This window comes from Odontomachus brunneus, unplaced genomic scaffold, assembly GCF_010583005.1.
Source record: "Odontomachus brunneus isolate Ranch 3 - 2012 unplaced genomic scaffold, Obru_v1 Obru_scaffold_012, whole genome shotgun sequence".
Lineage (NCBI taxonomy): Eukaryota > Metazoa > Arthropoda > Insecta > Hymenoptera > Formicidae > Odontomachus > Odontomachus brunneus.
The window spans coordinates 1,238,811-1,251,678 of record NW_022639462.1 but is presented as its reverse complement, the minus strand read 5'-3'; the positions used below and the strand labels follow the sequence as shown (position 1 = coordinate 1,251,678).

The following is a 12,868-nucleotide window of genomic DNA, read 5'->3' as shown; positions in this document are numbered from 1 at the left end:
AGAGAGAGAGAGAGAGAGAGAGAGAGAGAGAGAGAGAGAGAGAGAGAGAGAGAATACCTTTAACTTAGGATCAACAACAGCAGTCGAATCATTTCTTGGTCCCATTTTGCAAGTGCCGGAGTAGTGATAGATGGTAAAAGGAATCGTTCTTATCGCACATTCCCAATATTCGTCGGAATCGTATTTGTAGTTCTCGCACCCGGGAAGTGTATCGTTCGCCAATTGCGAACCAAATATTTGCATCGCCTTTGTACGACTCACCTCTAAACTGGCTCTTATACCAGCGATTATTGTCTTAACGTCTTCAGGATCATCGAAATAATTCGGCACAATCTCGGGCTTAACATTGATATCGTTAGCTCGCAACTTTATTCGACCGCGACTTTTCGGTTTTAATAATATCGGAAATATGGTCCAGCCGTGTGCTCCTGCATATTTGTTCCAAATCTGGCACATGTATGTATTTAAATTCGTTATTGTTGGGAGAAAAAAATCTCCTTTGTATGATCCTCCGACAAAGAGTAATTCCATGTCTGGCAATCCGCTCAGTTTTTCCGGATGCTTTGTATTAATAAAAGCAAGTGCTTCGCACCCACCCGGAATCGTCATTGGCCCCGATTTTTCCACGAAGTAGTCTGCTATATGTGGCATAACAGGATTAATTATATCTATGAAGGAGATATCTATCCGAGAATCTATTATGAACGTTAGGCCACCGAAAGCTACGTGATCCATCAGATTTTTACCGACCGGTGCGTCCTTGACGACATTTATGCCGAGTTCGACGAGATGATTCGCTGGCCCAATACCTGACAGCATCAATAATTGAGGCGATGCAATGGTACCCGCGCATAGGATTACTTCATTTTTCGCAAACACATTCATTGTCCTACCATACTTGGTGAATTCCACGCCAACCGCTCTTTTTTTGTTATGATCAATGAGTATTTTTCTTACCATGCTTTCGCGTGTCACGTAGAGATTACTCCGATTGTGCGCCGGTTTCAGGTATGCTATGTTGCTACTCATTCGCTCACCATTCTGGATCGTAGTCTGCACGTATGAGTATCCTATTGTGTTATTGGTGTTGTAATCTACTAGCGGATACCCTAATTCTTTGCCAGCTTCTAGAAAGGTTTTCGCCAATAATGTGTGAGATTTTGGATACGTGATGTGCAGTGGTCCTCGAGTTCCATGGTATTTAGTATCCGATCGCAGTTCTGGAATCTCCATCGTCTCTATTTTTTTGAAGTACTTGAGAACGTCTTTGTAAGCCCAGCCGTCGTTTCCCATTTCGGCCCACCTATCGTAATCCTCGACGCCGCCTCTGGTAGCAATCATATAGTTGAGCACACTACTGCCGCCCATTACCTTCCCTCTTGGCCAGTTGCAGCTGTTGTCATTCATGCCGAGACAGTACTTGCTGGATGATTTGGTTTTATATTTCCAGTTGATGTCATTACTTAACTGCAGCATCTGAGCAAGTACCGGAATGTCCATGAGGAGATTCTCATTAGGTCCAGCTTCTATCAGTAATATCTTGATATGAGGAATTTCGCTCAGTCTTGCAGCCACTGTTGCGCCCGCAGTCCCGGCACCAATCACTATGAAATCGTACACGGTTGCATGTTGCGGAGTGATATCTGGTATTTGCTCTTTTAAATAATTTTGACCTTGATTTAAAAAGTTTAGAATCCCGGCTACCATTTTGAGTATATTAACTGCGCCGGGATTTGGAGTATTGTAAACATTGTTGTAGTTTGTCGACTGCGTCAGAACACTCGATTGTAGCCAGAGAATAATGCCGAGACAACTGAGGAGATACAGGAGGTTGGACGTTGTGTGAAACATGCTTGAGTGGAAGTTGTTCTTTAAATGTTCTTGAGTGGGGAGAAATGATAGGGAACTGCTTCTGGATCGATGTGTGCCCCTTACATATATACCTTTGTTAAAGTCTGCTCACTACATAGGTGTCACTGCGTGCAGCAGTACAGTAAATTTCTGTGAGAAGAAAAAGTGGTCATAATCAATCGTTCATATTTTAAGCACGATATAGATTATAGTAGTTACATATATACATATATACATATATACATATATACATATATACATATATACATACGCGCGTGTGCACACACACACACACATGTGTGTGTGTGTATATAATATATACACATACATACATATATAGTATGTGTGTATGTGTAATACGTGGATTGTAATCTTTTAAAGTAACTTTTATTAAAATAAAAATACAAAATACAAATAAAAAATAAGAAAATAAAATACAAATGAAATATACATTAAATATTATTAAACTTTCGCCGGATTTTATATATATATATATTTTTATATATATTTATATATATATTTTATATATATATATATATTTTATATATATATATAAATTTTATATATATATATTTTATATATATATATATATATATATATATATACACATAGTATATATTATATACATAGATTCTATTTTTGGCATCTGACTTTCAAATTTCGGCGTGCCTGGACACCCGTTTGCCCTAGCTAGTATTCTTGCATTCCTGAATTCCTCGACCATGTCATTCCAAGTGTCCGCACGGACAGTTCGACTTATAGACACTTCGTCATATCGCCACTCTCTTGCAAAATTTGATCTGAAGGACAAGTCTCTGCGAATAAGCTTCTAGTAGAGATATATGCAGTTTGCGTAGATATTCATTCACGTGTACTATTAATAGATTCTACTTTGAAAGAAACTATGAAGTAGAACTGGATAAGAATACGATTTAATAGTTAAAGTACAATGTCAAATGGTTAAAGTTTAATGTACAATATGTGGATTGATACTTTATAACTATCAGTAACATTAATTATTTTTTAATGTGTACGTATTATAATGTCTGTTATAGATAAATGTAAAATATATTTATTTATATTATTTAAAAAAAGTTTAAAATTGCGTGAACGATTAGTAAACATGTAGAAAACAAAGAAAGGGAAATTAGAAGAAATAAAGTACTTAGCAATATTAAGTTACGTGACAAAGATTCCTAAAGTTAGGAATGAAAGTAATAAAAAGGCAAATTAGAGACTTGTTAATAATGAAGAATTTTATTTCGGTAAGAATATTCTGATACTAATCATACAAGTAATAACTGTCATGGTAACTCAAACGCAGAACTTGATGAAATAGTACACGGAAAAAACAATATGGTTGATCCATACAGAAATCTGGTTGTTGCCAACCAGATTCAATAGTAAAATACGGAACAACTATTTATGTGATTACTGTAACCAAAGAGCAATGGCTGAGTTACTTATGTTGCAGCAGTGATAATACATGATTAATACAAACGCGGCTCATAACGCGGTAACTATAAATGTATATTTATACACTCAGAACCAATTGTCACATGTATACATCTCTAGCTGTGCGCGTAGTGAATTGTTTTTGTTTTTTAACATCGCTGCTTTGCAATATAGCATTGATTAATGCAACTATATCGATATTTAGCTTGTCTATGCAAAATGATCCCTTTACTAATTTCTGGTTGCCACAACTAGATCACGCGCAACTTTATTGATGTAGTTGACACACCAAAGTAAGTAAGTCAAATCAACTATATACATAACTATTATACAAAGATATGTAAAATGATGCAGCTATTTGCTTACAACTAAATATTTTATAGGTGCACCACATCTCTTTTTTTCGTGTACAATTATAAAAATGGATAAAAGGACACATGAGAAATAAAACATAAGAAAATATATAGGGTGTCCCAAATCACCTTTACAATCTCTTGTACAATCAAATTTGTAGCAAACTTGATGATTACAATCAAATATTTTCTTTTCTATTCTTATATAGTAAATGGGTTTAGATTTTGTGTATTTTTCGTGCACAGTAACTGCAAGAAAAGCATCTCAATTGGAATTAGAATCTCAAGCAGTTTTACTTTTTAGTTACTAGACAAAATAAAACTAACATAATTCAGCAATTATTCAAAAACTGTATTAAATTTCTACCAGTAGTTGTATATAACGAAGTAAACTGCTATCTTCAATATCGCGATTAGTTGGCACTAATCGATAAACAAAAAGGGAGATCACTTTTTAGCTACGTGCTGCCCTGTAAACGACATGGCTCTCTTCTCTTGAATAGAGTCCTAAAGTAAGAGAAGCGAAATCGGTGTTTGAATCCTTGATTGGTTGACGTTATATCTTGACCTCAGACAACTATTTACTTCGAAGGTCGAGTATTGAAATATAAGCTATATTGAATGTGTGTGTTAATATATGCGTTGCAAGGATAATGTAAGAATAAAAACCAATAGCTGTTTATGTGAGGTAAAATATCATTAACATTATCATAATAATAATTTATCTTACACAAATAGCTGTTGGTTTTTATTTTTCAGAATAAAATTGATTGATTTATTCTCTCTTTCTCTCTCTCTCTCTCGCTCTCTATTCTATTTAATTCAATTGTGCTTATTTAGTCGCTTGTGTAGTAGAAAACTGTCAAGTTTTTAAATAAAGTGTCGTTCAACACACACTGTTCCCTAGTGTCTTATATGTGTAAAAGAGAAACAAGTTTATAAACGTTTTCACATAAATTCAGATTTTTTTTTACATAAGAACATCTAAATAAAACAACATAGTTTAATTTCTTTTTAAGGCTCCTGGATTTGCATTGTTTTTTTTAATGACTTCAGAAGAAAAACACATGTTAAAAGTTCTTGCGAAATACGAGGGCTGTATAATAACTACCCGTGTTAGGGAAGGAAACGCATTTAAAAAATTTTTTTTCACTTATTTTTCAACATAGTCTCCTTTCAGCTCAGCCTTTCAACATAGTCTCCTTTCTCTCCTTCTCCATACACTTAATCCAGCGATATTCCAACGTTTTTATACCATCCAAAAAATATGATTTGACGAATTCCGCAAAATAAGCCTCTGTTTCGGCGATGACTTCTTCGTTTGAGGTGAACCGCTTTCCGCCAAGCGGTTCACCTCCACATTTTTTTATGTTCGAAAATAAATAAAAATCGAAGAGGACCAATTCTGGAGACTAGGATGGATAAGACAGAAATTCGTAGCGTAATTCGACCAGTTTTGCTGTGGCGATTGCGGACGAATGAACTGATGCGTTGTCATGATGAAAGAGCATTTTTTCTTCGCCAAATGGGGCCGTTTTCTTTTCAATTCAGCGTCGAATCGGCCCAATAAATCAGCATAATACTGCCCCGTGATTGTCCTTTCCTTCTCCAAACAGTCGGTGAAAATGATGCCTCGCAAATCCCAAAAAACGGTGGCCATGATCTTTTCGGTTAATGGAACCGTTTTTGTCTTCTTTGGAGCAGGTTTGCAAGGTAAAGTTTTTTGTTTTAACTGTTTCTGACGTGTAGTGATGGATCCATGTCAACGGTGACGAAATGCCGCAGAAACTCTTTCGGATTGCGTTTAAACATGTCAAAACAGTGCTTCGAAGTTACATGCGATTCCGTTTTTGTTCCACTGTGAGCAAACGCGGCACCCATCTCGCCGATAGCTTTTTCATACCTAATTTTTCGTGTAGGATATTTTGTACACGTTCAGTTGAGATATTTACAATGTCAGCAATCTCTCTGATCTTCACCCTGCGGTCTGCTAACACAATATCATGGATTTTGTTGACCATATCCTCGTAGTCACCTCAATCAGACGACCTGGGCGCTCTTCATCAAAAACGGGTATCGCCACGCTTGAATTCATTGAATCAACATCTGATGGTAGTCATCGAAGGTGTATGGTCCTTATAAATGGCATGCAACTTCCTCACACGTCTTCCCATCCAAAAAAAGGAATCGAATCATCAATGATTGCAAACAAATACAAACAACAACTAGTCCACTTTCAACAGTTATCAAAACAAAACTACTCGATAAATCTGTCTGAAATTTTGACTCATGTCGTTCGGAAGATGGCGTTAAACTATGGTATACAGACTTTGACAGTGAAGCCATCAGTCGTTAAATACGGGTACTTATCATACAGCTCTCGTATGTCGAGATAAAAAGATATATTTATAAATGTTCCGACAATCAATAAGAATAATTACAAAATTAACGCGCGCGCGTGACACATAGATAACTTTTTATAAATTTAATTTATTATTCTGTATCAATTTTATGATTATTTATTATTATTAAGATGTTTATTAAAAAGAGGTGGATAATGTGAATACTCATACTGCAAATCGAAGTGTATAACATATGTTCATGTATAAAATGAAAAATACTTACTTATAAAACTTGTAATTACATTGTAATTTTGTTTTCCGTGTAATAATTACACATTTTCATACATAAAGAAAGACATTTATACATTTAAATGTGTATGTCTTCTTATTTATAAAATTATATACAATATGATACGTGTAAAAGTAGCCAAACGTATACTTCTCCATAATTAAAATATGTAAAAAGTACATATATAAAACATCTTTACACATATAGGTCTTACACATAAGATTAACGTGTAATTAAGAGAAAATGCATATTGAATTCTAAAAAAAGTCTTCGTTATTTTCTGTTGAAAAATTAGATAAAAATGTGAAGTATTTATTGCTCCCAACCTATAATAATTTTTTTCGGTTGTTTTTTGTAATTAATCCTTTCAGTCACGCAATTAAAGGAACAAATAAATTTTCATATTATAATATTATTATAAGTTTTTGGGGACCCTCGAATTCAAATCCGTTATCAGATTTGTAAAATTCAAAATGGATCTAAATGGTAGATCCAATATGGCGACGGAATTGTCTAAAATTATAGAAAATTTAATCTATTTGCATGAATGTCTTCAAATTTCGAATATAAAAGTTTTAGAAAGTATAAATTTAAAAAATAATGTCATAATTAAAAAATAATTAAAATGGTAGCTCCAATATGGCAGACAAAGTACTCAAAAATTAAATTTATTTGCATGAATGCTTTCTAATTTAGCTTGTCGCTCGAAGACAAATCTTAAACAATTATATAATAATTAAAATATTTTAATCTTGGAAATGAAATGTACTAAAGTTTTATTGTAATGTGTAAATAATAATTTAATGATGTTTGTTCTATTGGATCCGTTATATTCGCCATATTGGAACTGCCATCTTGAACATAAAATTTTAATAAAAAATTTGAAATTAATAGCTTCAACCTTTGTATATAAATAAACAATGAATAAACCTTTTAAGCTATCAAAAAATTATATTCATAAAAGCCTACATTTTCTCCACTTTGTGTCATAAACAGTTAGAAATTAAACCTGCAAAAAATGTGTAAAAATTGTATTTTGTTCCTTAGTGTATCTACATTAATAAAAAAAAAATATTACATGTTTATCTATAATAGTCTACTTATAAATGAATTTAATGTAAAAAAATGTAATGTAACAAATTTTTTTAGATATTTATTTCTTTATAACAACAAAAATATTAACAATATTAAATAAATGACTATTGATGAATCAAGATTCAACCTTTAGATAGTCGAAAATAAAAAAAGTTCAATGTTATTGATAAATAACTACATAATTACATAATTTAAAAAAAGTAGATAAAAATGGTGTAACATATACATGCCAACATATATATGTTATGCTATTATACTCAAAGAGTTAAAGAATATCATGCAAATTTTCTGAATTATAATAACATAAATATGACAAAAATTAATATTTGCTTTTTGAATCAAACTTATTACTTATTTGCATTTAGTTAAAGCTATTTTTTATTTTACCAAAAACTAAAAATATAAAAAATCCAAAATCTTTCATAATATAGTCATTCTCATCATAATTGCGTTTATTCACTGGAAAGACATTTTTTTAATGTTATAACACATATTTTATGTATTAAAATATATATATATATATATATATATATATATATATATATATATATATAAATAAAATGAAATGTGTGTATATATAAACATGTAATTTTATAAAAAAAAGTTATTCTGTTCAGTAATTATAAACCACTTTTAATTACCTAATCTAACTTATTTCCAGCGTATCACATTTAAAATGTGTAACTCAATATACTGTGTAGAAAATACTTAAATGTGTAAGCTTACACAGATAAAGTGTGTAAACAAAATTACATGTATATAAGTGCACGAAAAGTGACTACGTTTTTGCACACGTAAAAATTACATACTTGAATTTATAGTGCAGAAAGTTTAATCACGTATCTGTCTTAATCTACCAGTTTTTCTGCAACCACATAGCAGGTATATTTGTAGGTATCGATATAATTTGACATAATATATGTACATGTATCAGCCATATGTAGTTATTGAATGTCAATGACCTGGAAAACATACGTTCACTTTTCGCAAACATTCGGTTAGTTCATATTCAGTGAATTTTATATCAATCGCTTTATTTCGTGACGGTCAATGAATACTTTCCTTAGCATTCCCTGGCACGTTACGTAAAGATTTTTTTTGATTGCACGTCAGTTTCAGCCTTGTTGTTTGCGTGCCGTTCTGGTTGTAGTTCTTAAGAGAATCCTCTCGTGTTCTTCCCGTTATAATCTATCGGCAGATATTATAGTTCTTTACAGTCTATTAAAAAAAATAAAATAAAATGCGATGTATTGATTTTCAGTGGAAAGTTTTTCTTTGTATTATTTTTAATTTAATAATTTTGTAACACTTTTATATCATACAAACAAATTTTCATAAAAAAATGTAAATTAATATTAGGAATAGAAGAGAAAGAGAGAAGGGGGAGGGGAGGAGAGGGAGGGAGAATTTTATAACGAAAAGAGGGGAAAAATCATATTTTTCCATACTATAACATCATTTATTTTACAACGAAAAACATCTTCAACAATTTTTAAATTCATGAGATTAATTCGTAAAAATGCTTTTTAACATTTTATGTAAACAATAAATCAACATATCTAATATCTTATTTGCTTATTACGGCTGCAAATAATTAATTATCGTGCTACTGCATAAACTATATAAACGTATATATTTAGAACGAAGTGAGATTCTTCATTCATTTTTTTAATATACGCTAAACTATCGTATGGCACGAAACAAAAAAAATTGAAAAACTCTAAATTATACCTGAGAAAATTTAACAATTTTCACGTATTGTATCACGTATTGTTTCGATATAATTTCGCGATTCCATGCTTGAACTGGCCTACAAAGTTTTATCATTGAAACTTTCTTATCCAATAACTACAGCAATAGATAACAGATCATTTATATTTCATTACATCACAACATGTGCACAACATATGGATGCCATTAAATTCTTGTGAAGATGAAATACAGTGTGACCAGGTTTTTAAAATTAATTTTTTCCTTCCTTCCATTATTATCGATACAATAATTCTATAACATACAAAAATTTGTTTTTTACGACAGATTAATAGAATGGTTAGTATGCGTCATATGGAATAAGAGAATATCGACCGAGTTGACTAAATAATCTTTTCCAAGATACAACGCTTGAAAAATATTTGACTGAAAGGAATACTTCGCACATCATGCATATTATTAGTTTGACATTGACCAATGTGCATTATCGTGTCAGCATCTGAAGTTCTTGTCGTTATAACTAATAGATAGATAGATAATTAATAGATAGATGAGTGTAAAAAGAAATAAAGTATCTGGCACTAATAACAGATATATCTAGTACAAAGATCATTCAATAAACGCTTAGGGAAAGCTTCGATCTTATTGATAGATACTTTTAGATCTGTTAAAAAATGTATAAATGTATCACCAGTTAAATCTAAAAATACACTCAATTCTCAGTGAACGGTCATTGTACTGAATACAGCCGGTACCTCGCTAAACAATTTTTCAAACATCTGTAAAACAATGAAAGATTGGCCAGCGAACGATAATGTTACACGTCGAACATCTTTGCGAATCGCATTACGCAAGTGTAATAAATCAATCGATATTTACGTGATATATCTCATGAATATCTCGTAAATATCTGAAGATACACGAGTTTCTGTCTTATTATAAAAAGTTTGTAAAGAACGTGCTAAATGAACCAAACATATTACGCCATATGTTTACGATAATGCAGTCGATCGATTATGTATTCAGATCACAGCATATGTGTGCGTACATGTGTATACGATACACAGGAAATAATCCATAGTAAACAGCGAAGTAAGCGATGTACAAGAAATATTCCATGGTAAACACCTATCGATACGCCTCTCTTATTAGCTACACTAATGATCACTCGCGCGTTACGCTCACGTGTAAAGGAAACGTTTGAAACGAGACGAACAATTATCGTATTCCAAGCGGAATCATCACTCCCCTCTCAACGTCCATCTTTGGCTCACATATACTTTCACGATCGGCTAGTGGCGACGGCTAACCAATCCTGCTTGATAAGATCGGCACCTTTCTCGCCGATCATAACAACAGGAGCATTCGTGTTCCCGCTGGTAATTGTCGGCATGATAGACGCGTCGATGACTCGAAGGCCCGAGACCCCGTGGACTTTCAATCTTGAATCCACTACGGCGGTGGGATCCGTCGATGGTCCCATTTTGGCAGTGCCTACGGGATGGTAAATCGTCATGGAGATGTGTCGAATGTGGCATTCCCAGTAGGCGTCTGAACCAAACTTGAGGTGTTTGCATCCCGGCAGTTTGGCGCGATAGAGCCTCGAGCTGAATTGCTTGAATACCTTTGCCTCGCTTACTCGGAGTGCGAGCTTCGCACCCTCGATCAGAACGGCGATGTCCATGGGATCGGAAAAATAATTCGCGTTGATGACGGGGCTATGAAAAGGATTAGAGCTTCGTAGTCGTATGGTACCTCGGGACTTGGGCCTCAGCAGCAGAGGCATGATAGTCCAGGTGTCTCTGTTGGCGATCGGCCTGTAGACAGCGTTGTACACTTCATCCGTCAATCCCAAGACCTTCCGCACTTGCACACCTGCGTCGGAATTGATGGAGGCCGGCGCCATGTGGAACTGTATGTCCGGGTAGTCTATGGATTGATTGGCATACTTTGTGTTAACGAAGGCGTAACCCTCAACGCCACCCAAGGTCGTCATGGGACCTCTGCCGTTTACCACATAGTGCATCGTCATCGGAGTCGCCTGGAAGCGATCTTGAACTATGGCAACCGGCTTGTCAATCAGGAACGTCAAGCCGCCCATGCCTATGTGGTCCTGCAGATTGTCGCCGACCCGGAGATCTTTGACGAGTGGGATACCAACGTGTCGCAAGTGCTCCTTCGGCCCGATGCCCGAGAGCATCAAAATCTGAGGAGTGTTGATTGCGCCCGCCGACAATACGATCTCTTTACGCGCTCGAACTATCTGTCTACGGCCGTCTCTAATGAATTCGACACCGACCGCTTTCATTGTCAGCGGGTCGATTATGATTTTAGTCACGTGGCTGTTCATAGCTATATGAATATTTTTACGTAGTCGGACGGGCCGCAGAAATGCCTTCGCAGTGGAGCATCTGCTGCCTCTGCGGATAGTTCCCTGCGATATCATGAAACCTGTCTGTCGTTCACCATTGATATCCCGGTTCTCGTAACCTATCTCTACACCGGCTTGAACGAAGGCGATCACCAAAGGCGTTTTCCACGGCGATTCTTGGACCGTCAGGTAGCCGCCGGTCGCGTGATAAGGGCTCTTCTGCAGATACGGGTTGCGATTGTCCTCTGACTTTTTGAAGTAATGGAGAACCTCCTCGTATCCCCAGCCAGAATTACCCAATGACTCCCAGTGGTCGAAGTCGTGCGCGTTTCCGCGAACGTATAACATGTAGTTGAGCACGCTGCTGCCTCCCAAGACTTTGCCTCGCGGCCAATTGCAACGGCCGCCCTTCATAGCTAGACAAGCCTTGCCCGTGGGCTCTGTTTTGTATTTCCAATCGAGCTTCGTCAGCTGCAGGTATGCCGCTAGAGACGGCACGTCCGTGATCTCGTTCTCGTCTGGGCCGGCTTCCAGAAGCAGCACATTCCATTCTGGTATTTCCGAGAGTCGACTGGCGACTACCGCTCCGGCTGAACCACTGCCGACAACTACGAAATCGTATTCCGCGTACAGAGGGTACTTGTCGATCGGTCGGCTCTCGGGATCGAGCTGATCGTAACGATAATAAGAGAGACCCGCTATCAATAGCGGCACGAGCCATAAACCCGTGCCCATCAGGCCAATGGCGCCCTTCAAGGCGGACGTCACCACTATAGCGCTGAAGACCATCCTGAAGAAAACGATTCGATCTTGTCTTTAGAATTCCTTGAGTTGTTCTAGTCTCGCGATCTCGTAGTCTCGTTGATTGTCATAATGGAATGTCGGGCGGCCTTGTGCCGATCTTTTCAGTCCCACGAACACCAAAGGATACGTCAGCATTTATAATCCTCATGACGCTTCTATCGATTCTGGTAGATCACTTTCACACTTCTTCGTTCTGTAACAGAAAAAGAGATGTTTCATGAGATAAAAAGGAATCTTTTTTTAATGTATTCCGCAAGTTTCTTTATTTACCAATTTTTTTTTAATTCAATATTAAGTTCAAGAATTGTTAATTTGTGAATTAAAGCTTGAAAGAATAATGCCATCAAATAAAGGCTTCTTCCCTAGAGAAAACAGGAATATCTCATTGTTCATATTTTTGAAAATTTTTCATCATAAACAGTCCGAGTTAAGAGACAATTTTAATTTTAATCGAAAGATCGAAAATATGAATATATTATATATATTAACCTTATCCTATTATATATATTAACCTTTATCCATTTGCTTTTGAAGCTTTAGAAACTATATATAAATTTCATTCATATATGTGTGTGTGTGTGTGTGTGTGTGTGTGTGT

The 12,868-nt window shown here is 35.3% G+C and overlaps 3 protein-coding genes across 5 annotated transcripts in view; 1 reads left to right on the top strand and 2 right to left on the bottom strand.

Moving 5' to 3' along the window:
- Positions 1–2,018, bottom strand: part of LOC116840834 (glucose dehydrogenase [FAD, quinone]-like) — a 5,881-nt gene extending 3,863 nt beyond the window's left edge. For all 3 annotated transcript variants that reach the window (XR_004377429.1, XR_004377428.1, XM_032808086.1), the window contains exon 1: positions 58–2,018. Coding sequence is in view for 1 of the 3 variants with exons in the window: in XM_032808086.1 (XP_032663977.1) it covers positions 58–1,851 (1,794 nt within the window). In the remaining 2 variants the exon portion in view is untranslated. The remainder of the gene's footprint in view (positions 1–57) is intronic.
- LOC116840845 (flotillin-2) overlaps positions 1–12,868 on the top strand; it is a 126,494-nt gene that overhangs the window by 16,473 nt on the left and 97,153 nt on the right. The gene's annotated exons all lie outside the window — the stretch shown is intronic.
- LOC116840839 (glucose dehydrogenase [FAD, quinone]) overlaps positions 8,835–12,868 on the bottom strand; it is a 9,579-nt gene continuing 5,545 nt past the window's right edge. The window contains exon 2 of the mRNA XM_032808096.1: positions 8,835–12,463. Within this exon, the coding sequence (XP_032663987.1) occupies positions 10,378–12,255 (1,878 nt within the window). The 5' untranslated portion in view covers positions 12,256–12,463 and the 3' untranslated portion in view covers positions 8,835–10,377. The remainder of the gene's footprint in view (positions 12,464–12,868) is intronic.